General features: G+C 48.8%; 1 protein-coding gene across 8 annotated transcripts in view; it reads right to left on the bottom strand.

Moving 5' to 3' along the window:
* The window catches only part of Dpf3 (double PHD fingers 3), a 268,017-nt gene that overhangs the window by 63,634 nt on the left and 179,050 nt on the right, over positions 1-25,333 (bottom strand). For all 8 annotated transcript variants that reach the window (XM_055592871.1, XM_055592874.1, XM_055592877.1 and 5 more), the window contains one exon: positions 13,989-14,126. In XM_055592871.1, coding sequence (XP_055448846.1) covers positions 13,989-14,126 — 138 coding nt within the window. The remainder of the gene's footprint in view (positions 1-13,988; positions 14,127-25,333) is intronic.

Genomic DNA, 25,333 nt, shown 5'->3' with positions numbered 1-25,333 from the left:
CCCTTGACTCCTCAAAGAGATGCTCGAACAGGTAGACTCAAAAATGGCTTCCAGAGTATGCAAGAGTAGATAGCTGAAGGTACTCATTCACTAGAGGAAGAGTACTGCTCATTAACAATTATGATTTGGCATGAAACTGTATTGCTGAAAGGTTTGATTACCAAGGCAGCAGTATCCCAAGGTAGAACTTTAAGGAGAGTGACTAGGCCACATGGATTCTGACCTAATCAATGATCTAATCCAATAACAGGTTCAACATACAAATAGGTTTTTGAGAGGTAGTGGAGCTGTCCTGCTCAGCCACTGAGGGTGTGTCTTTGGAGAGCATATTATGGCCCTGACACCCTCCTGCTAAGTTCCTCCTGCATCCTGACCATCTGAAGTAGGTAGCTTTGTGCACCACTATTACCCTCTCTGCCACGATGCTCTGCTCGGCCTCATGGTAACACTGAAAGCACAGAACCTAGCTGCTATTGACTGAAACCTCTGAAACTTTGAACCAAAATAAATCTCCTTTCCTTTGGATTGTTTTTCTGGGTTATTCATCAGAGCAGTGGAAGTCTGGCTAACACAGCCATTCCAAAAAAAAGCACAAACCCATAATTCATTACCCCTTGAGAAGTGGTACCAGATCACGTCTGCCCACTTAGCCTCCCTGTGACCCAACAGCTTGCTGAGAAGGAAGAAAAGCAGGTTGTCAACTACACAGCTATGGTGGGGCTAGCTCTCTCTGCTGGATGCTGGGCATATATCATTGTGTTGGGTTCTACAGAACTTATGTGAAGCAGGAGTTGTTTGAAAGATGAAGTAACCAAAATGCAAAAAGATTAAGGTACCGGCCCCGAGTCTCAGTTACTAAAAAGGAGATAAGGTTCATCCCCAGTTGTCTATATCCCCAGAAGTTCACACTGATAAGCCTCCTGGATGCTCTGGAAGGAAACACTTCCTGGCTGTACCACGTATAGCAAGCAGTTCATAAATCTCTTTCGAGTCTATTTGATCCATCCGATATATTAATTATAAAGCTCAAGGCAATAAAAATTATTTCATTTGGTCTGATAAAAGCAGAGATTTTTGAACTTAAATTTAATGTCTCTGACACAGAAATCCATCCAGGATGACTCTGTGAAAACACTTCTCTGGAGAGCTCCAGAGACTCTTAAAGAGCATTAATTCATAGCTTCGCATTATGGCTACATTGACCTATGGCCTGACCTAGCCATGAGCAATTTCCGGGCACCATATATGAGATCGCTATACAAAGGATTTTACTATAAATAAGGGGCTTGCCCAGACCCTGCAAATAGAATGTCAATAGAGTCCCTTCTGCATCTGGGAAACCAGGTCTGACTTGGTAGAATAAGACAATGGGGAAGACAAAGGCCCTGGCGGTGTCTGGACGGCAGCGTTCACAATGATGGATCCGCTTTACTGCTGATCAACCTCCATGACTGACACCACAAAAGAGACACAAGCAAGCTGCCAAGAAGAGAAATGAGACTTGAGAGTTTTGGAATCTACCTGGGGGGAGATAACCCAAGAAAGCCTCAAAAGAATAAGCAAATAGAGACTTATTGCAAATAAGTATATAGGGACAAAGTTCATGAAGTGAGAGGAGCGAGAAGGAGATATTCAAATAACTCAAAGCAAGAAAAAGGAGAAGAAATGGTGTCTATCCTACATGCTCGACATACGCTATATTTCAGTGCTTCTTATGGACCAGTGTGGAGGTCAAATTGAAAGATGAGATAACCAAGATTCAAAAGGTCTACCACGCTCAGAGAAGCGAAAACAGGCATGCTAGTGAGTATTCGTATGCTGCAGGACTTAATGGTTAAATTATGTTGCATATCTATGAAAAACAAAGGCCCAAATCCATGGCAGGGCTCCCTCCCTCCTGTCAACATCACCCCTGCTGCAATATACCTGTCACTCATGAACAGAATGACTGGTGGGACAGTCTGGCCACAGTCAGTAAGCTCTCTCCCGCTCTCTGGAGAGATTAGAACCGTACCCCAGGTGTCCTAGGGAAAAGAAAGCAGGCCAGGAGTTAGTGCTTCTTCCTGGCATATGCACAAAGGCATGGCTTCCCATTCTGAGCAGATGCTCAGGCTGCCTGCCAGGACCTGGTGTGCACAAGCATGAGGCCATGTTCAGTGTCCACTAGCTGGCTTGAGCTCCAGCCCCACTCTGCAGCTGTTTGCCCAGAGTCTGCTTGGTTGGGGGGGGTATACAGCACCTGGAAAAAATGGGGGGGCATAAGCAGAGCCCTCCAGGAAAAGATGTGCCTCTCCTAACCCCTCTCACTTGTTCCCCCCACCACCCTCCATAGCTGACAGTTCCCGTGTCCCTCTACAGGTCTGACATGTTTCCATGGCAACCGGAATCCTGGGCTCCAGCAGCCTCTGCTCTTGCCACCTGTTATGACTTCATCTCTCAAGTGTAAAGCATGTTAGCTTGGTACCACTTGGCTGTGCAGGCGCATCTTTAGAAGACAGAGGAAAGAAAAGGGGAGTGGGGGAGAGAATGCTCAGAAAGGCTGCCCCGGGCTGGCCATGGAAGACACAGTGGACAGGACAGGCTGGAGGAAGCAGCTTTGGAGAGAGGGAGGGTGACAAGGGAGAGCATAAACCAATGTGCCTTCCCTTTGGAATCAGTGAGCAGGCCTCAGCTGGAGGCCACTGCCACATCCACTACCTTCTCCTGGCCTTTAATGAGGGCTGTGGGAGGGGCAGGGAAGCCAGCAGCAAACAGGGAAGGGAAGGCAGCTGGGCAGAGACAGAAGCAGCCCAGTGTGGAACAGAGCCAGGAGAGGGTTAAAAGTGGTGTGATCAAGACTGTGGGGAAGGCCGGACCAGAGGGCAAGCTGAGCATCAAAGCCTCGATAAATGGCCTTAATTCTCATGCTTGCGCTCACCCGACTCCTTACGTGTTTACTCATATAAATTATCCCCAAGGCCTGCCACCTTTTTCACTGCTTCCCTAGAATTGATGAAAAAATAAATCCCACAGATCCAAGGAATAAAAGTGTTGGGATTCCATTCAGGCTGGTTCGTGGCCACCTCACAGCAATCAGGCCCTGCTTTCTGGGCTCCAGGAAAAAGGCAAACAATGCCATTCACCCCGGATGCATAGAGACAGAGGATCTAGGAGCTCCTTGGGGATGTGGACACCAAGGTCTACTTGCCACACGGCCATTAGGCCATCAAGGGTCCTCTTCCCCTGTCCCTTGGCCGTCAAGTGCTGAGAGCGACAACAATGTGGATGGAGGGTGAGGCTGGGGGAGGGGTGTCAACATGGTGTAGAACAACCATGGCACGGAGATTAGGCAGAAGGGAAGACACCAGGGATGATTTAATAAGTCTTCAAGTCTATGGACGAGCCTGATAAATTGTCACACTCTGTCCTGCCAAGGACGGCACGAGACAAAGTAACTTGGAAGGCAGCACATGCCACAGGGAAGCTAGCCACAAGGTGTTGAGGAGTTAATGGCAGGGTGGAGGGATGGCATCTCTGAGGAGGCCTCATCACACAGGGGGAAGTCCCTAGGAACCACTGCACATGCCTGTCTAGAGCAGGCAATGTGTTAGAGGACTTATTTAATGTCCTTTTATGTCTACTACCTGAGGATTAGAACAGTGTAGAAGAAAACACCAGAGGGGGAATTTATCCCAACCCAAAGGGATGTCAGCTTTCATCATTTTGTGTTTGTGCCTCTGTCTCACAATTATCCAAGAGCTCCCTGAAGGCAGGAGCACCGTCTTTCTTCCCTGTGTCCCTAGCACCTGGCACATAAGATTGTCACCAAGCTTATAATAAACACTTAATGAAAGGATAGACACATATTCAGAGGCCTTTTCGGGGGAGGGTTGTGGAGAACAATGTGCCAGGCCAGAGTGATCTCCCCATGACCACCACCTCTGAACTCAGTCTGCAATAGGCCTCACATTTTCTGTGCCCAGTCAACAACAACAACAACAAAAAACAAAACAAAAAAAAAAATAGAGTATTTAAAGAAAAATAAAAGGCTGTACCTTACACTTCAGACCTAAAGATTAGGAAAAGGCCAAGAGACTAAAAGACTAAGAAGCAGCAAAGGCCAAGTAGAAGGGCATACCCAGAGGGCAGGGCAGGAGGCAGGTGATGGGAGCCAGAATATCAAGGAAAGTTGAGATGGAGGAAACAGCTCAGTCAATGAGCATGAGGACCTGACTTTTGATTCCCAGAACCAACATGAAAAAGCCAGGCGTGGAGATGCATGCGTGTGATCCCAGCACTGGGGAGACAAACCCAGGTAGGTCCATGGGACTTGCTGGCCAGCCAGCCTAGCCTGATCCAAGAGCTCCAGACTTAGTGAGAGCACCTATCTCAAAGCACCGAGTGGAGGGCTAGGGAGATTTGTGATGAGTAAAGTGATTGCTGCACAAACGTGGAGATCCTAGAACTCAGGGAAAACACTGGGCTCAGTGTGCACCTGTAATCCTGATGCTGAGAGGTGGGGACAACTTGGATCCCAGGTCACACTAGTCAGCTACTTTAGGCCTGGAGCAGCATAGTTCATTATGGTTGGGGAGATATGACAGAGGAGACCTATTCGAACCATGGCAGCCAGCAAGCTACTTCCTGAGAAACAGGAAGTAGCAAGAGTCACAATATCCCCTTTAAAAGCATACCACACACACACACACACACACACACACACACACACACACAAAATGACCTACCTTTTTCCCCACTATGTCCACCCTCCTCTAAAGATCTGATCATTCCTCCAAAGCCTCGTGGGCTGAGGCCTATGTCTTCGACACATGGGCCTTGAAGGAACATTTCAGCTCTAAACTAGCACTCACAGCTCTCATGGGACATGTTGCTGCTCTACTGCCCTATGCCACACACATTTTCTGCTGACATGATGCTTTTGAGTGACTTTACTATCTCTTCCCTGTAGCTATAAGATGGCATCATCAGTGTCATGATTTTACATGGGTAATGCTTGAGGCACAAGCAGGTAAAGCAGCTTGTCCAAGGCAAAAGTTAATGACCATCTTGGCTCTGAACCCAGGCAGTGTGCCCCTTGGCTAGCCCACCTTACTGCAACATACAACTGACACCTTCAGAAAACCCAAGTCTAAGAGTCTGGATTTTATAGAGCTGGGGTTCCCGAATGTTTGCTATGAAAATCGTCTGGAGAGGCTGGCAAAAGGGCTCAGTAGGCAAAGGCATCTGCCAGCAACCTGAAACCTGAGTTTGAACCTTAGGACCCATGTGCTGGAAAAAGAGAACTCACTCCCACAAGTTGTCCTCTGACCCCCATGTGTGTTCTGTGAAGGGTGAGGTCCATAAAACCATCACATATAGCAAACACCATCAAAAAGCTTAAAACGCGTCTGGTGTGGATCCAAGTGTATCCCCATATCTTAGGTTGAAGCCCTATGCCCAGTGTGATGTTATTTGCAGCTGGGGGAGTCTTTGGAAGGTAAATAAATTTGGTGAAGGTTTGAGGCTAGTGGGATTAGGAATAAGTTGCCAGAGAGTGTTCTTTCTCTCTGTCTGCACATGTAGAGGAAAGGTTGTGTAAGAATAGAGCAAGAGGGTGGCTGATATATGCCAAATATCCCAAGGACACCAACTCTGTGGTCATCTCCATTTTGGACTTTCATCACTCTGAGAAGTCAATTCCTGTGGTTTGAGCCACTCAGCCTGGAATTCTGTTATGGCAGCCTTTGATGGTTAATCTTGACACACCTGAAAAGAGGAATCTTTACTTGAGGAATTGCCTCCATGGGATTGACCTGTGGGCATATCTGTAAGAAATATTCTTGATTTCATATAGGAAACCCCAGTCCACTGTGGACAGTGTCGTCCTGAGGCAGAAGAAATGTGTGGCTTGTGTAAGAAAGCTGATGGGCAAGTCAGAGGATACAAGCCAGTGAGCAGCACTCCCTCCACAGTCTCTGCTTCAATTCCTGCTTCAAGGGTTTCCCAGAGTTCCTGCCTTGGCATCATCCCTGATGATGGTCTCTAACTTACAAGCTAAAAAGACTCTTTCTTCCCCAAGTTGGTTTTGGTCAGTGTTTTACCACAGCAACGGAAAGCAAACTGCACTGGCTAGTTTTTGTGTCGACTTGACACAAGTTAGAGTCATTTTGGAAGAGGGAATCTCCATTGAGAAAATGCCTCCACCAGACTGGCCTGTGGGCCAGCCTTTGGTGCATTTTCTTAATTGATGACTGATAAGGGAGGGACTAGATCGCTGTGGACAGTGCCACCCCTTGGCTGTTTGTCCTAGGCATGATTAGAAAGAAGGATAGGCAAGCCACGAGGAACAAGCCACTCCTTCATGGCCTCTGCTTCCGTTGCTGCCTCTAGGTTCCTACCCTGGCTGAGTTCCTGCTCTGAGCTCCCTCATCAATGGGCTGTTAACTAACAATGAAAGATCAAATAAACCATCTCCTCCCTGAGTTCTTTTTGGCATGGGGTTTTATCACAGCAAAAGAAACCCAACCAAGACACAAACTAGTAGGCAGCCGACAAAGACACAGCCTGTCAGCGTACTCAATCTCTTCTGAAAAACCACCGTGTAATAAGACGTGCTTGACAGCGGCCTTACAAGTGAGAAGGGACATCATTGGTAGGTCCAAAAGAAAGATCCAGGAGCCTGGGTCTGCGGTGCATCACTTGGGACTCCAGTATCCTGACAGAGCTGACTGGTGTCCAAGCCCATCTCAGCTTTTCAACTTGCTGTGTACATTGAGACGAGCTACTCAATCCTCCCTGGCCCTCCATTTTCTCCTCTGTAAAATGAGAATTCTCACACATGCCACTTGGACTTGTGAGTATTACATGAGATGATGTGTGAAAACTGCCAGGCACCTAATAGATTTTTCCCATCATTTCTTTCCCTCTTTCCTCCCCTGCATGCAAAATCATCTCATTTCTGATGAAACAGAAAGAAAACCGAAGGCCTAAACAAATAAGCTTTCCCAAGAAACAGAGATAAACTCATGGATCCACATTCACACCACATCCACAGGAATGTCACTTGGTCTTCAAGTCCTTCTGGGCCAGAGAGTACTGGACAGTATTAGGGTTATTGTAACAAATGAGTGAGCTATGCATCACAGACTGAGCCCCGTGCATGGGACACTCGAGATATGCCAGCAAGGACTGTTGTTGCCCCCAGGGCTGCTCAGTCTCCTCAGTCCTGAACATTCCATGCAATTATGGCAGGGATGTGAGAGAAATCACGGAGGCTCAGACAGAGACATCCCCAGGAAAAATGTCTTGGTGGATACAGGAGGGCAGCCTTAACTGGATTCCATGCCACTTCTTTCCCTCACCAGGTTTCAAGAAGTCATCTTATTCCCCGACTACCCTGAAAGTTCTTTCTCATTGTCTCAAGGACAATGACTGCCTGTTATTCCGATTGGGAAGCCTGGTTAGACACTTCCCCACAACCGGCTACACATACATCATGAGCTCCATAAATACTTGGGTTTTGCTTGGACAGGAGAATCAGGGTCATTTAGCAAGGGATATGCTGGGGTAAGGTCAGGCTCTGATAATCTCCGTAGATACCAGTGAGTCCTCAGAGGCACTTAGCATTGGAGTGTCAGAGATGTCCCCTCACGGTGCCTCAGATAGAGTCCCTGACTCCGCATAGACATCATCATAGACATGCTCTGCTGGTCCAAATAGGGAAGGGATGGGATATGATTACTCATGATGAACAGGCTTAGTGTCAATCCATACCCCTTCAATCTCACTGAAAACACACAGCAAGTCCAGCAAGCCAGGGAGGTTCCCTCCCTGTTATAGAGAGGGCAGCTAAGGGTAGGGAAGGGTCAGTATCTGACCCATATTCCCAGAGCAACAGCCAAGCAGGGTGACAAGGTTATGGATCACACCCTGGACCAGCTGATCCCACTGCCAATACTATCCTCTCAGCCGCAATGGCTGAGAAATGACCTTCAGTACTTAGACCTCCAAGGACTTGAGCAACCTCTCAGAGTTCTTGCCTTGCAGCCCGAAAACTATTTAGATCATAACTCATCAGAAGACCGTCTGTTGCTAGTTTTCAATGTTGCTGTTTGGGGAAGTGGGAGGGGAGAGGTGAATGACGTTATCAGAAAGCACCACATAGCTGACTGTCCCACATAACCCCCCGTTACCAAGGCTGACATACCAGTACCACACTCACTAAACAGTGGGCTAAGTGGGTCTTTATAGCCTTTTACACGCACTTCAGAGAGAGTCAAGGTTTCCAAGCATATTTCTAAGATGTTCTTCATCTCCTGAGGCCTGTGCTAGCTGCTCCTGGGCCTATGACAGAGGACAAGCATGTCAGAAGACAAACATCTGTGAGGCTTTTCCCAGCAGTGTGGCAATGACATCATGTACTGCTCTTGGATAATTTGCACATTATCAGACTAATTTCCCGATTATCTAATCAGCAGACATTACTCTTAATCAATTTGGCTCTCCCCTTTACAGTTCCACAAAGTACACCCTGCCCTCGACAGCAGACCAGCTCTGGGCATTTCCTCTCAAGAGTGACAGAAAGGGAAGTTTAACTCTGAACCAACATGTGACCACTGCACAGGCATCTGACCTCCAGGGACGTTAGGACATCCCAATTTCAAAAACATGGGCCTGAAAAACAAACTTGAGATAAATTATATACAGCAATGTTGTTTTTGTTTTTGTTTTTTTAATTTCCCTCTCAAGAACTCCAAGTTTGGTTTAAAAGTGTGTATTTATTTATGCTGTTAAATAAGAGAATTAATAAATAAAAATGGGTTTCTTTATAAATCCTCTCTTTTAGGAATGGCTCTGGTGGTTCCTATAGAATAAAGTCTCTTCTGCCTCCAGTCCGGGTCTCTTGTCTCATCTGGCCCTGACTGTGATACTACCATGAGACCTGGCTGCCATCAACTGTATGACTGTGCCTTGCCACCATAGGCCTCCTTGCCTTCATCCGTATGCATCCAACTGAAACCTGGGAGATCCGCTCCCTCCTGAATAGTCTTCCTTGCTTTTCAAGAGCCAACCTGAACACCATCTCCTTAGTGAACTCTTTCAAAACCTTAAGCATATGCCAGAACACCCTTCATGCTGGTTCCCACCCTTGGACTCTCTGCTGGTGGAGCCTGACAATTTTCACATCAACAAGTAAGGCTAGTGCCCCCACCAAGAGCACCCCCTGCCTCACAACATGGAAGCACATACAGTGACTCTGAGCCTTGGGCAAGTTCATCCTTTATATGTGACCCATTATACGCTCCTACCCGAGACTGTGGGCATGTCAAAGATGAGGCCAAACCTGATTCATACCTGTGCTTCTCTGTCTCAGTACTTAGTCAACATTCAGTAGTACACAGGTAGCAAACTTGGGATGAATAGATGCATGATGGATGGGTAGATGCATGGCTGGGTGAATGTGTGGATTGGTGGGTGGATGGATGGATGGATGGATGGATAGATGCTCTGACGAACAGAGTCAATAAATGAATGAATGAACACCACAAATTTATTTATGCTGTTTTTATGCTTAAATTCAAGACTTTGATCTCACTCTTACCCCCAAAAAGTATTCTAAAAACAGTTTCTGTACTAGATTTCTAATTGTGCAGAGAAAGCAAAGGGATTTAAAAAGACTTTTGAGATTGTGGGCCTGGGTCATTGAGACTTCAAATCCTGCTAACTAAAATTACTCTGAAAGAGTCACAATAGAACTTCTAAATGGTACATTCCCAGTCCTGACCCCTCCCTTTTATCCATGGATACCATAGCTATAGGTAGACGTAACTATGCAGAGATGAAGATGATAAGAGAAACCAAGGGAAACAGAAAACACCAGCCTCATCTGGAGAGAGAGGTGTAGCTGCCTAAGGGAGGAAGACCCCCATCAGAAATGTCATCTCTCCCCAGGGAGAAGGTCGCTCCAAGCATGCCCAGCTACTCATCTATCATGCAGGCAGAGCACCTCAGGCACTGAGCAAAGGATGCAAACCTATAGGAAAACACATACACACACAGAAACAGACACTCGGGAGGAAAAACTGAGAGTGGAGGAGGAACAAAGGTAAGAATGCATCCTCTGAGAGGGGCAGGACAGCAGAGATGGTGGTTATCTGCTGAGCTGGCAGCTCAGAGCAGCAAGGGTTGGGGGAAGGGAAGGTCAGTGCTGAGTCTAGCTGACCACCTCCGCCCTTTCAGTTAGGGAGTGGCAGGTATGGGAAGGAGCCACGGGCTCCGCTGGGGACACAGCGGAAGAGGATGGAGCAAGGGAGAGCAGGAGTACCAAAGTCAAAAGGCTGCCACGGCTGTGGGTGTGTGAGGAGTCGCCTGTGGCCCTGCACACTGTATCTATGGGGATCCTTTTCTGTGACAGCAGCTTGAGTCACCCAGCAGCTCTACTAGAGGGGAGGTCAGCATTTCCACTTGCCCACATGCAGACCTTCTCCTGGGGAAGCCGCAGATTAGCCTCCTGGATTAAGTTCTCCAGCGCTTCCCTCCCTGGGTCTGGAAGCCTGGCTCGGGGAGGGCCACGGAGCCGAACCCTCGGAATTCTGCTGAGCCGTCACGGTCGGTTCACCACGCAGCAGCCCCGGTGGCATTAAGGGGCAGTATGGATGGGCGCCCACTCCAAGCCCCAAACAGCAAGAGCGGCTAATGACGGGGTGTTAATGATGCCAGCAATTAGTGCTCACAGGAAAATGGCCGAGGCCTCGCTCACCAGGGGCATGTGGGAGGAAACAGAGCACACATTCGGAGCAGCAAGCAAACCGGTGGTGTGTGTGGCCCACACAAGCCAGGGTGAGCAGCTAGCTGCCATGGTGTTTGTCCCGAGAAACAGCGACTAGGGAAAAGATGGCGTCTCCAGACGCCGAGAGCTTGCCCACTACCCTACGAGTGAAATCGGGGCTGGTCACGGAGTTCTCCGAGGTGAAGTTGTGAGAAGGCACCACAAAATAATAATAATAAAGGGTATTTCTGAGGACTTTAGAACTGTCTTTGTATGAGGAGCATCTAGATTAGCTCAGATTCAGCTACTCCTTTCTGGTCAAATGATGCTATGTGAGAAGCTGGTGTCTCATCAGCAGAATGAGAAAGGAAAGAAGACAAGGATGAGCTGGACTGTGTTGCTCACCCACAAGCCCACACACATGGATGGAGACAAGCATGGGGCGTGTCTCCATACTGGAAAAGGAAAAACACAGTTTCTTTACTAGGCAGGCCGATGTGATTTCCCGGGGACAACAATGAAGGAGGGCAAAGACGCCTACTGATAATTTCACATTTGAGATCCTGGTAGAAAGAGCAAAGACTGTCAGTGCTGATCACAGATGTCTACTTAGAGGGGACCCCTGGAACAGTTGGTGAGGAGACTGCCTCCTTCCACTTACTGTCAGCACTTTGAACATGGATATACGTATATGCCTGTGTGGGCACAAACACTGCTTGCTATGGAACACTTACGGGAGAAGTAGGGCAAACACAACACAAAGGAAAAGCCACCCGAACGCTATAGAACAGGATGCCCGTACACAGGAACAAGCGGCCAGGCGCTGAGGAAACGCAAAGATAGGCTAGCACCAGAGGAGTGAGAAAGAAAGCTGACAGACACTTTGCAGAGAGAACAAGTCACTAATCCGTGCTTTCACGATAACACCCAAAATCAAAGATCATTTCCAGCCTCTTCCCGGGAGGAAGCAATAATTTCTGTGACTTCCCAAACACTTAGACCAGAGAACAGAAGAAGAAAGAGGGGAATGCTGTTCCCAGCTGCTTCAGTACAGATAGTTTTTCTTCTATGACAGAGGAGAGGAGAGCTCCCAAAGGGCAGACGGAGAGCTGGGTGTCAGAGAGACTCAGGATCTGGTGCAGAAAGAGCGAAGCCACCCTCCTTCAGCCCTGCTTCCCACATTCGACCCAGATGGCAAAAGGACGTGAGAAAGCAAGGGTCTGTCACATTAAAATCTTGAACCCCCCAAAACTGGAAACAAATTAATGTCACAGGATGTGTTTTCCCCAACTCCAAATTCCTGTAATTGAAGCTTAACCTCTAGTACTTTGGCATTTGGTCTGACTGGAGATAGAGAGCGATAAAGAAGTGATTAAAGTGCTGGAGAGATGGCTCAGTGGTTAGGGGAGGAGTGCACTGTTTTTATTCTGCTTCCAGAGTTTACACAGGGTGGATCGCAACCACCTGTAACTCCAGATTCAGTGATCTGATGCCCTCTCTGGCCTCCACCAGAACTGCACTCATATGCGCACACACACACACACACACACACACACACACACACACACACACACACTTTCAAGTGAAAATAAATCTTTTTTTAAAAAAGTAAATGAAGAGGCAAATGTAAAATGAGGCCACTGGAGCTGGGGAGAAGCTCAGTGGTAAAGTGCTTGTTATGAAGACGTGAGGACCTGAGTTTAGACACCCCCCCCCAGCACCCATGCAAAAGGATGGGAATAACGGTACATATCTACATTATACCCCAGAACTGGGGAGGCAGAGACAGGTGACCTCTGGAGCTCCCCACAGCCAGGCTTACCAATTCAGTGAACTTCATATTCAGTGAGAGATTCAGTCTCAAAAAGTAAGATGAAGACCAGCCGAGAGTACATGCTAAGTGTGAGACACACACACACACACACACACACACACACACAGTGCAGGTGGGTCCTGATTCAGTCTGCCTGGTGACCTTATAAAAAGAGGTCACGTGGACACATATTTGTTGTATCAGCCACAGCACACTAAGAAGGAAGGCAGCATGAGCAGTGAACATTGGGGTGTAGGTCAGGGAGAACCACACACAAATCCAAACAAAGGTCTGGCTAGGGGTGTGTTCATGATTTCAAATTCTTGGCGAAAGTGCCCCTCTGGCACCAGTCAGTTAAGCTGACAGACGCAACTACACAGACGCCATCTTTAAACTTAGAGACTGGGCCCTTTTAAAACGTCAGGCTCTTGGTTCACTTTAAGAATATCTGTCAGGGCTGGAGAGACGACTCAGTGGCTGAGAGCATTTGCTGTGTCCTTCCATTGAACCCAGGTCCAACCCCTAGCACCCACGTGGTGGCTTACTCCCATCATCTGTCACGTCAGTCCTAGGGAATCCAACACACTCTTCTGACCTCAGCGCTAGCTAAAAACGCATGTGGTGCGTACACATCCCTGCGAGCAAAATGTTCACATTCGTGAAATAGCAAACTAAACCTCAAAGGAAAGCATTTTCAAAAAAAAAAAAAAATAGGTACCAATAAAATGTATAAAGAAAGCAAAGCCCGCATCATATATCCAAAAAAAAAAAAAAAAATAGCCCTCCCTCAGTGATCTCAGTATGACCCAAGCTCAACAGATTCTGTGACCACATCCTGTGTTGAGGTTTTTGTCAGCCCAGAAACCGTAACGGAGGGTAGAGAGTGGTAAATGCTAACCCCCTCTTTGACTTCTCATTCATGAAGAAGTTGAGGAAGAAGAGAAAGACTAGAAACACATCTTCAGGATCGCTTTGAGTCTAGAGGTCCAACTGTCATCCCAAGGGATGTATTCATCCAGGTGGCAGGCGAGTCCTGTACCTAAACTAGTGAACCCATACAGCAAAACCATAGCAATCAGCCAGCAAACATCAGTCATTCCCAACATCTGTGAAGCTAAGGAAAAAGATGGAGATGGGCAAGTCTGGCCTTTGACATCGGCCAGGTGAGGACACTCCCCTTCCGCTGGACACTCATGAAGCACCCCACCTCTGTCTGGAGACAAGGCTGACCACACACATTCTGACCTGCTTGCTCATAGCTGGTGGCTTAGCTCAGCCATTGGTGTGGTGGCTGGCTGTGCTTTGGAGTCAACTTCCTGCAGAGACCCATCCGTGGTTACTGCCAGATGCCAGAGCGGACAGAGAAAGATGGTTCCCCGCACTACCCGTCCCGTCCCTCGCTCCCCAACCTCACAAGCTGGGACTCACGTCTGTGGTTCTCATTTCTGTGGTTGGGTGGGGACCGGGTCTCCTGGTCTTGGGCTTCATCTCCCTCCTCGCTGGCCAGGTGAGTGTGCGCGTAGTGGTAGCTGAGTCCCGGCCGGTTCTTGTAGCGCTTGCCACAGACTAGAGAAGAAAAGAGAAGATGCCATGGGAGGACGATGTCAGCAACTTCTGCGGTCACTCTCTCACACTCCGGCGCAACAGTCCCCAGCTGTCCACACCAGAGCTAGGCCTCCCCCTTAAAGGAACTTCCCACCCTCAGATCCGCACCACCGCAACCACACGCACCTCGTGTACGCAAAAGAGTTACGAGAGCACAGAGGCTGACAGCTGTGTAAGGGCCACCATTCTGCCTGCGGGACCCTGGGCAAGTCAGTGAGCTGCTCTGGGCCTCCATTGCTTTAGAGACAGAAATGGACTTACCTCGTTGACCACACACAACACAGGCAAGTGCTGTGTTCTTGGGCAAGCACAGCCTGACTGTGTGTGTGTGTGTTACGGAGCTAGGTATGCTAGGCAAGTGCTCTGTCACTGAGCCATTCTCCCAGCCCTACACAGGGCACTTCAAAAGGTGCTGAGCACACAGAAAGAGGGGATTAGCATCGTAACCTTGGATTCAACTGTCACCGGAAGCCTGCCTAGTCCAACATTTCAGGTCACGAATGAGTGACATGCACAGAACGCATCATTGGAAAAGCCACCAGAACCCAGGTCTCCTGAGTCCCTCTCCAGTGACCCGCTCACCACCCTGTGCTTGATTCTGTATGAGGCAGGCAAGTTTCCACTGGGTAACATTCTCCACGTGTTATCCTGTGGTTTATGCCAGGAAAATGTGCTCTGCCCTCACCAGGAATACAATGAGACTGAGGCATCCTGGTGGCTGGAGAAGCCAAGAGCTCGTGACCTCAAAGCTCCAATTAGCCCCTGGCACCCTTGAGACAAAAGGCAGCTGGTAATGCTAAAATGGCATCTTAGAAGCAAGAAGAACGGGGGTCGTTCAGAACACTGGCTCCTCAGGACCTAGAGAGCAAAAGGCAGGCAAAGTGACCTGGGGCGGGGGCAGACCACCAACCATGTCTCCCACACACTCATCCCAGACCTCACGCTTTGGGGGGGTGGGCTGGCTCTGAGCAACTCTCCCTTTTCCCAGAGCCCTAGTCCCAGAGAGCACACATGCTTCATAAGGAGTAAAGCAGGACTTTAGCAACAGACCTAGGCTCAAATCCCAGTTCTGGCTGTCCAAATTCAGTGGCCATGACTATCACTATGTGGAGAAGAGCCGTTAGGCTCTACCATAAGGACTTCTCACAGCTAGCCTTTTCCTATCAGGTTCTCCCCGTTGGATAGGTAGCGCCATCTCCTCCCTCCCTTGCTTAAGTAAACTATTTCTAATTAGCATACTTCATTTTGAGTAATAGCCAGGCTAATCGCTTCAAATGGCAGAATTAGATGTCTCCGAGTTTTATGAAGCTGGACCTAGGATTTCACTGCTTGGAATGACTCTGTAGCTAATTTTAAGCCTTTCTTAAATTTAAGCAGTTCCTGTCGTTCCTGTTTTAGAGTCTTATTATAGGAAAGTTTTATCAACTGCCTTTTAAGCATTTGCTCATATGTGGTTTTTCTTAAGCTTATGGATATGGTGAATTAGGCTGGTTTCCTAATATTTCTTATTATTGAACCATTCTTGCATTCCTAGAACACGCTCCATTTGGTCAGAGTGTATTATTCATTTGATATACTGCTGAATTCAATTTGATAATACTGTATCTGAACTCGGACTCAAAGAGCTATAATTTTTTTAACTATCCTTATTGGGGTCCAATTTTATAGCTATGTCAACTTCCAAAAGCGAATGGGAAAGTTTTGCTACATGTAATTGGACAAGACACATAATCTCTCTGTGCCTTTTCTCTGGATATGAAGATAATACTTACTTTGAAAGTTAATTAAAAGATCATAAACAGTATCTGTAAAGAATAATAGATGTTCAGTAAATTCTAAGTAATGGGCAATCAGCCTTGCTTATCACACCTTAAAGTTTGGGCCCTTCCAATGAGAAACTTAGCTGTAATTTAAGGTGTGTTCTCTCTTCTCTCTCTCTCTCTCTCTCAAAACAAACTAAAATGGTGCCTTGAATCTCAATTCCATGTGACTTAGGAAGCAGGACATAAAGAGGCCCCTGAGACACACTCTCTGCCTGCTTGTGGCTTCTTCCATTTAACCTCTTAAATGATCTGAGGTCAATAAGCAGCAAATTACAGGGCCATTGGATATGAATCCACTTGGTCACCAAACACGCTGTGGGTGAGGAATGTGTATCTATTCAAAATAGAGCTGCCTCCATTGTTTGCAGAAGGCAGCCTGGGCCCTCTGCACATCCACCCCAAGTGAGCTATTTATGCATGGCGGGGTCAACCATTGCTTTTATGCTTCATCACAGAATTTCAAGATATTAACGGTCACTTAGACTAACAAGCCGCTAATATTATCCCCACTAATACTCTAGAAGCCTGTGCTGGAACTCCCGGGGATAGGAATTTACTGCCCTTCAGAGAAGGTGCTCCTCCCCTGAGACTTCCTGAGTTGTGATTCTGTCCACACCTGCCATCTCCTTTTCAGGGTTCTCCTACTGGCCTACCCAAGGCTCTGCTTCATCTGCTGCCATGCACATTCTACAAAACGTATAGGTTAAGTGGCTGATGAATTGGATATGGGCGCATTTGTGGGCGAGGCAAGAGCCAGTGGTAGAGGCAAGCTGTAGTATCTAATCTGTCTATCACACTGTGGTGGTTTGAAGGGGTTTTGGACCCCATAGACTCATGTGTTTGAAGGCTTGGTCGATAGGGAGTGGCACTATTAGGAAGTGTGGCCTTGTTGGAGGAAGGGTGTCACTGTGGGGGTGGGCTTTGAGGTCTCCTAGGCTCAAGCTATGCCCAGTGTGCCACACAGTCCCCTTCTGCGGCCTGCAGATCGAGATGTAGACCTCTCAGCTCCTTCTCATGCACCATGTCTGCCTGCATGGTGCAATGCTTCCCGCCATGATGATAATGGACTAAACCTCTGAAACTGTAAGCCAGCTCCAATGTGTTCCTTTCTAAGAGTTGCCATGGTCATGGTGTCTCTTCATAGCAATGGAAAACCTAACAGAGACACACACTAATCTCATATTAATGGCTCTTGAAACCTATAAGGCCAAACCCAAGTGAGACCATCCGCTTTTTCACTAACACTGTGGAGAGAGATACTTTGGGAAACAATTTTTTTTTCTAGAACACAGATTCTCCACACATGATTCCCAGATCAGCACTACCAGCGTCACCTGAGAACTTGTTACAGAAGCAAATTCTCAGGTGCCCCACCCCCAGCCCCTGAGTTGGAATCAAGGGGGTGTGGTAGGGGGAAAGACCCAGCCATCTATTCAACAAACCAGAGAACCCCGATTATCCTGAAACTCTCTAAAGCTTGAGAAGACTCAGGCCTAGTGTGTGGGGGTGGAGTGGAGCCCACCCTCAGGCTTATGATCGGTCACTAGAAGATCCAGATCCAGGCAGCTCAGAGAGGTGTCCTGGAAGCCAGACTCCTTCCTAAAGTGCCTCAGGACAAAGCCTCATCGTTTGTGGCTTGACTGAACATCGTCTGTCCTTCATCGACAGACCTTCAACAATGGGTTTATTAATTGCTAGTCTATGCTAGCCTGGGGGCACCAAAAGGATGAAGAGCAAGGGACCCAGATTCCTCTCTTCCAAGTAGTTCTCAGTCTAGCAAAAGAGATGTGCCTATGAAGGATAGAGAGAAGGTGGCTATGTGAGCAGCCATGGATGAGAGGGCTGTCTGAGAGGGGCAGCACGTGTCTTGAGCTGGGGGGGGGGGAATGGCCTCCTAGAGTATGAGGCCCTTAGAGGAGAGCATGCGATGAGCAAGACTTCGCCTGGAGCTCCAGAGCATAGCCACCCAGCACCTCAAGGGTACCGGGAACCGTTTGAGAAAGCTGCAGCAAAGAAGGAGGGTGGGTTTGGGGAAGCCAACAAGAAAGGCCACTGGTCTTGGCTCTATCCTGACAACAAGGAACCAGGGGAGGAGTTTACTTAGAGGCTCAACTCAGTCTGGCTCACATGTTAGCATGCTGTTTACAGGCTGAATCCGAAGGTGGCGAGACACAATTTGCCTTGCTGGCAGATGAAAACAATATGCTTCACAGGTGGAAATGAATTATGGGGAGAAGGGTTCGAGACTGAAACTGTTAGAAAGGGGTGTAAGAATGCAAAGAGGTGCCAACTAACATGGCAGTCTCTGATGTGCACTGCCCGGCCCTGGCCTCCTGTGGCACCAGGTCCTGCCTCCTTCTTGCCTTCCTGCTTATGTCTTAAGCAGTTTTCTCCTAACCACAGAGCCTGGGAGCATGCTCATCCCCCTGCCTAGCATGCCCCCCACCCCCAATTGCCCTGATGAGCATCTAATCATTCTTCAGCTCTTCATTCTAATGACCTTCCCCAGGGAGGTCCTGCCAATCATCCGGATCCTGGCGTTCACATCCGGGAACTAAATCTACACCACTCCTACAGGCAGCCAGAGAGACAGGCCCTGTACATTCACACACATTTCTTCCACAGGGTCCGGCATGGGGTCTGACTGTGACAAGCACCCGGACATCAGCTAAGAGAAGTAAGGAAGACTCCCAGATTCCTGACTTGGGTGAACTGTTAGAACCAAATTTAAGGAAGAAAGGAAATGGGTTCAGCCTGCGGTACTTTTATTCTCATGGAAAGAGATGTGAGCAGGCTACAGGAACGGTGGCACTAGAAGTTAAGGGTGTTCAGACACTTCGAGGGAAAACTGTGGAGAGGAACAACAGAGGTGGTCACGGGAAGGAGCCTGGGAAACACAAGACTCCACTTTTAAATTAGTTAAGAAAGACTCATGCAAGAGCCTGAAGCATACCCCACAGGAGGAGGGTTTCAAGGACAGAAGCATGGAGTCCCCAGCCACAGCTCCTCAGTGCTCCTCATAGGCTAGGATTCTGGGTGCAGCAAGCAAACATGCTCACAGCAGCTCTAATCCCCCTTGCGGTGCCTTGAATGAGAAATGACTCCCCCCATAGTCTCGGGCATTAGAATACCTGGTCCCTAGTTGGTGGAGCTTAGGAGGTATGGCCTTGCTGGAGGAAGAGAGTATGTCACTGGAGGGGGTGGGGAGAGGCTGGACTTTGATGTTTAAAAGTTTCAAGCCATTTCTAGTTCAATCTCTCTCTTTGCTTCCTGCTTGTGGTTCAAGATGTGAGCTCTTGTCCCTGCTGCTTGCTGCCATGACTCCCAGCCGTGGTGGACTTTTACAGACCTCTGGAACTGTAAGCCTGAATAAACTCTTGTTTCTTTTAGTCTCCTTGGTCATGGTGTTACATCACAGCAACAGAACAGTAATTAATACACCAGTCTCAAAGGTAGATAGACTCGGGCTTCGTGGCAGGGGTGCCAAGGAAGGCCAAAAGGGATGGAGACGGAGAGGGGAACATTGCATATGGCCCTTGGGAGGCCACCACAGCAAAAGATAATGCATGACCTTCTGGAGGATGAGACGATGCTGCAGATGGCTGGCATGCTCCAGGAAACAGGGAAGTGCCAAACGGCTCCTTCCAGCAGGACTATAGGAGGAGGCAGGGCAGCTCGTGGAAGGAGGAGTCTACAGTTATAAAGGAGAGGAGTGTGGTGATTTATCAGGGTGGGTCTGTGAGCAGGCCACCGGCTGAAGGGAGGTAGCTTGAGAGGCTGACTTGGGAGGAACTGGAGTTATCGGAGAAGACGCTGAGCTCCAAACAAAGCTCCGAATGGGAAGGCCTAGTCTTTCCAATGACATCATCATGGGGTGAGAGAGGAAGTCAAGGCTCTGTGATTTATTCCGAGACAACTGCCATGGAATCAGAGTGCTATACTTTGATGGGAAGAAGACAAGCACGAAATGACACTGTTTAATCCTGCTTCCCAGTCACTCCAAACACTAAGGGCTAACTTCATAGGGAACTGATCTGGGCAGTCAGAAAGAGCTTCATACTGGGTTTCATGGTCCGTGGCCACCATTTTGAAATACTTCCTAAAGATTCTTCAGGGGCCTCTCATTGGTGTATATACATCGAGAGAATCTGCTGTCAGTGGCCTGGAGCTCACTGCAGGGCAGACTAGCCGGACAGTGAGCCTCATGATCACCTGCCTCTATACGCCCGGTGCTGAGACTTCAAGCACGCACTAACACACCTAGCTCTTCAGATAGGTTCCAGGAATCAAACTCGGGTCCTTATACTTTCAGAGCAAGCATTTTATCAACCGACCGCTCTCTTTCTCCTCTGGATCTTATCATGCACTGGAAATCTGGGAGTGGAGATGTGGGAGTAAATTACCCCGGCTGAAAGCTTTAAATCCACCAGGGTGTACCTGGGCCCCAAGCAGCTGAGTCAAGATTCCCAGAAGTGTGCCTAGGCCAGATGACTGGTCGCTGTGCCAGTGTGGTTGACTGCTCTGGCCCTGGTCAGTTTTGTCATTGGAGAGGGAGGAAAAGGCACCGGCATCTGAATAGCCCACATCTGAACGAGGTGGGTTCAAACTCTCTGACACCGCTGACTACATGATCTCGAGTAAACTGCTCAGCCTCTCCGCACTTGCACACCCTCTCCGGAATGGGGCTCATTGTGACAGCACACCTAATCTCACCATAAGGAGAGAGATACAAGGGAACAATCGAAAAGAGCCTCCATGGTCTCAGTCATCATCAGCTGTCATCATCCCCCACCGCCATCAAAGAGGGCTCAGCAAAGACAATAAACCCCAAAAGGGAGGGAGCTGGCTGTTTCTCCTCTGAAGTCTGGGGTAATGGTGTAGGGTGGGAAAGAAGGTAAGGAGAAAAATAACATTCTGAAAATAAAGTATTGGCAACCATCTGCTCCCTTTTATCAACTCAGCAATCCCTCTCTGGAAGAAGCTGTCGCAGGGAATCAGCCTAAGCCCCAAGACTGCTGAAGCATGCAGAGAGGGCTGAACCCCCATCTTCCCTCCACAGTCTCCTTCCCCAGGGCCCGCTCCTCTGCGTCATGCACCTCAGCAGCCATCCACCCCTGGGACCAGTCAGCCCCATCTGCGCACAGCCTAAGGCCCTTCTTTTCACCTTGGCAAGCAAGCACCTGGATTTTGTGTCCCTGGCGCGGCGCGTGTGGAGAGCAGTGGCTGTGGCAAGGGAAGTCCAGCTTGCCTCCCTCTCTCTCCTTCCCCCTGGGGCGGATCCATCTGTCAAGCTGCAGAAATAGCTTTGCCTACATTCCTGGTCCAGAGCTGGGTTCTCCACATGGGACCTCCAGGCTAGGGTTACGAATGCCATCAGTGTTGTCCCAGAGCAGGGACGGCACGTCCCCTATCCCCTTTAGTCCCACTCCAATTGTTGTCTGGGGCAGGATTGGGGTGGGGTGGGGGGAGCGTTGGCAGTTTGTGTGAACAAAGCCGGCTGCAGCAGACAGCAGAATCCTTCCTGCCGGGGAGAAGCGGCTGCCTTCCCTACTGATAACTTAATGACTCTGGCACATTTTCATCAGCCCAACTTGGAGCACGCAGTGGGTATCTGAGCCAGTGGTTCCCAGAGACTGAAAGCAGCGACTGAAAGCAATTACGGGATGAGTGTCCAAGAGACAAAGCCTAGGCCTTGGGAGCCACAAGGCGCATCGCATTCCCAGCGCCTGCCCATGGCACAGACACGCACCCCCTTCTCTCTACAGCTCAACTCCTTCAGCTGGGACACAAATCACAGCGCCTGGCATCTGCTGGTGGCTAGAGGGCATTGTAACGATAGATAATCAGGCAGACTCCGATCCCTACCTGGAGTCTTACCCCAGCCACAAGACATGGGTCCCATTTTACAGGTCCCATTTTACCTGAATGTTGGAAAGGATGAATGACTCCCCAAAATTGGCAAATCTATGATTCAAACCCAGGTCCATCAGCCTTTGGAGAATACAGCTGGAAGGTGTTTCGTGTGTTTTCTACTTGTCACTCCTGTCCCCAGCTCCCCCAGTGTCTGGGGCTGACCTCCATCATTTGCTTCTCTCAGGGGCCCTCATTCTGCATCTGGCAGTTTGCCAGGAAGAAGCAGATGCAGGAGGATGGAGGCAAGTTCAGGTCTGTGCCCTGCCCTGCTTTTATCCCGCTGGGACCTTCAGACCTTCATAATCATGATGTCATCGTGCTCTCTCCTGCTCAGCCCTTCAGGGTGGATTCCACCCCTGCAGGGCCTCACACACATTTTCCTTTGGTCAAAGAATCGTGCACTAGCAGGCTGGTTGGTGGATGTCTGGAGCTCCACGTACCTAGCCAGCACCCCTCTCTCCTCTCTGCAGCACCATCCGGGGGCGGAGGCAAACCCACACACCCCGTTCCGCAAGTAAGGGGCAAAGTGAGAAAAGTCGTAGGTGACTCTACAATAAGCTGAGAGTGGGGCAAAACGCCAGGAGAGACACATCTCAGACACGCTCTCTCAGGGTGGGCTTGCTCATCCCTAAGGACGGTTTTACATGGGGAGGTCTTCTTTAAGAGCCAGCAATGGCTCCACCAGACTCCAGATAAGAGAAGAGGCCTTGCAATGTTTGCACCTATGGTTGTGTAAGCAGCAAGGATCCCCTTCTTTGGAGCAAGCCCAAAGCTCCCATACTGAGGGCGGGCCTCAAAGGCTGGGGCTCTGGAGGAGCTGGCTGCCTCCAGGAGCCCTGGGGTCCAGTCTATCTAACTCTTCTGTGAACCCTCGACATATCCTTGGATGAGCCCCACTGTAAAAACGCAGAGACTGGGTCAGATCTCCGCTAAGTCCTCTCCACTCTAGTTCCTCGTGGCCCTGCTTTCTCTGGGTCTTGAAAAGTCTGTGTGCCCCCTGAATCTCTCACCCCCTCCGCCATGACAGGAAAATGATATATGGTCCTAGCCACAACACCCACCCAGGGTCTGCCTAGCCATCTCCCCACCCACTCAGCAAGGCCAGCAGCTTTATTCCTTCGATGTCATTGGTTCTTTCAAACCACCTTTGATGGTTATTTTAAACTGAATTCTTTAGCTAGAATCACAGGAGCTGGGGGAGTGGTAAGCTATAACCTCCTGACATTTTTTTTTTTTTTGGCAGGGTTTTGTGTGTATGTGTGGTGTGATGGGGGAGGGAGAGAATTGCTTTTTGTTGTTTTGTTTTGTCTTAGTTTTTTGCAACAAGTTCTCATGTAACATAGGCTGGCCTAGAACTTACCATGTAGCAGAGGCTGGCCTTAAACTCACAGACACATGCCTCAAGCCTGGCACTGTCCTTTATCGTGGGAGTCCAGACCCAGGGAGTCCAGTGACCAGCGAGCCCGGTCATAACCAAGGACAGCTGTTGGGCTTATTTAGGAATTTGTTGTATATGAACATGGCTCCCAGTTAATAGCGGGAAGAAGAGAGAGCTGCTGCAAGCCTTTTGTTTCAAGATATTATGTAACATGCTCCTGTGTGCCCAGAAGAGAGATACAGACAGCCCCCAAACCAAACCTCGAAGTTTCCTGCCCTACTGAGAAACATGGCAACGGAAGGCTAGCAACATGCTGCATGACCTCAGGCAAGTGACTTCACCCAAGCCTCGGTTTCCTTGTCGGTCTGCCTAAGATCCCAAAGGGCACAGTGAAGGGCCTGGCCCTCAGCGTGGGATCGGGAAGACTAGCCATTTTTGCCGGTTTACTAAGGTCTGTGGGCTGCTTCCCTAGATCTAACAACCCCAATACCTGATGCTCAGAACACAACAAGGTGTTCCCCTGGGTGATAAGTGCTCTTGTCAGTTTGTATAAAGAAAATAAATATTGGTTGACACTATCCATGAAGCAGGCAATGAGCTAATGCTTTTACACACTCTTATAGAGCCTTCCCATGCATATCAGTGTTGTTACTCAGCAAAGAAATCAAGGTTCAAAGAGGCTTTGGGATGTGCCCAATGTCATGGCGAGGAAAAACATGGCAAGGATTCAAATCTGGCCTCTTAACTTCAGAACCATCTTCTTTCGACCATCATCTCTCTCTTAGTTTAGTTTTAACTACCCAAAGACAGGGTTTCTCTGTGTGGCTCTGGTTGTCCTACAACTCACTCTGTAGACCAGTCTGGCCTCAAACTCAGAGATGTGCCTGCTTCTGCCTCCTGAGTGCTGGCATTAAAGGCGGGCCACCCCTGCCCAGCTCAACCATTGTCTCTTCTAAGACCAGGTCTGAATCTAGGAGACCCTTGTTAGCATGTCTTTAATTAGCATAATGAATAAAATATAATTCAATTATATAAAAATAATTTAAGTACTAAATACAATGGCCAACATTTGTAGGGGAAGCAAACAGAGCAAAGTCAATAATCAGACCCAGTTACCACGGTGGCAGCGCCCACCTTTTTGGAAGCTTGTAGGTGTCCCCTCTCTGGGGACCTCTATACACCTGCTAGGCCTGGATGACAACCTGAAAAAAAAAAATTCTGCACCAAGCAGACTTTTATCTGTGACTCCTAAGCTGCCGGGGAGGGGGAGGGCTCCTAGTACCTTTCGGGGGGGGGGGGGTAGGAAATGGTCCATTGCTTCTGTTGGACCTCCTGCCTGGGCTTCCTGACACTTCTCCAGCTTTCACAACCAAGTTCCATTGCTCTCCAAATACCCTTCTCTTTTCAAAATGTTCCACTTAAGCCTCCCTTCATGTCTCAGCTACCCAAGCCCAAGATGCTAGGAGCCATCGGTGCCTCTCTTTCCAGTGTCAAGCTCCCTTCATGCTCTCAACCATAGCCAGGATCTTTGCCTATGACATAGTCCTCGCCCCAGATGGTACACTCCATAGCTGGAGAAGGCAAACACACAGGCAAACTGTGATCACACAATTTGAGAGGGAGCCTCATGACAGCACACTCAAGGTCTACATAGAAAGCACTGTTAGTGTGGATGGAAAGGGCAGGAAGACATTCATGGCTGCACCCAAATTCCACCTCTCCATCTCTTCCTTGCATGGCCGTGGGAAAGTTATTAACCCCTCTTCTTCCCAGTCCTTATCTAGAAGATGGAGCTGCTATCTCATGACCCTTCTGTGAGAATGAAACAGCTCATAGAGGAAACCCACGGAACATTCCAGACCCATAACCTAAACCAGGAACCTTTACGATTATGACTTCTCTCCACACCCCTACATAAACTCTTCTATCCTGGAGACAGGAATCCATTCACTGGGCTCACTTAAATTTGACTGGCCTCGGAATGTATCCTCCAACCACCCCCAACACACACACACACACACACACACACACACACACACACACACACACACACA

Source organism: Psammomys obesus, unplaced genomic scaffold (genome assembly GCF_907164565.1).
Source record: "Psammomys obesus unplaced genomic scaffold, mPsaObe1.curated_primary_1811, whole genome shotgun sequence".
In the NCBI taxonomy this organism is placed as follows: domain Eukaryota; kingdom Metazoa; phylum Chordata; class Mammalia; order Rodentia; family Muridae; genus Psammomys; species Psammomys obesus.
This window is presented reverse-complemented; position numbering and strand designations above follow the sequence as displayed.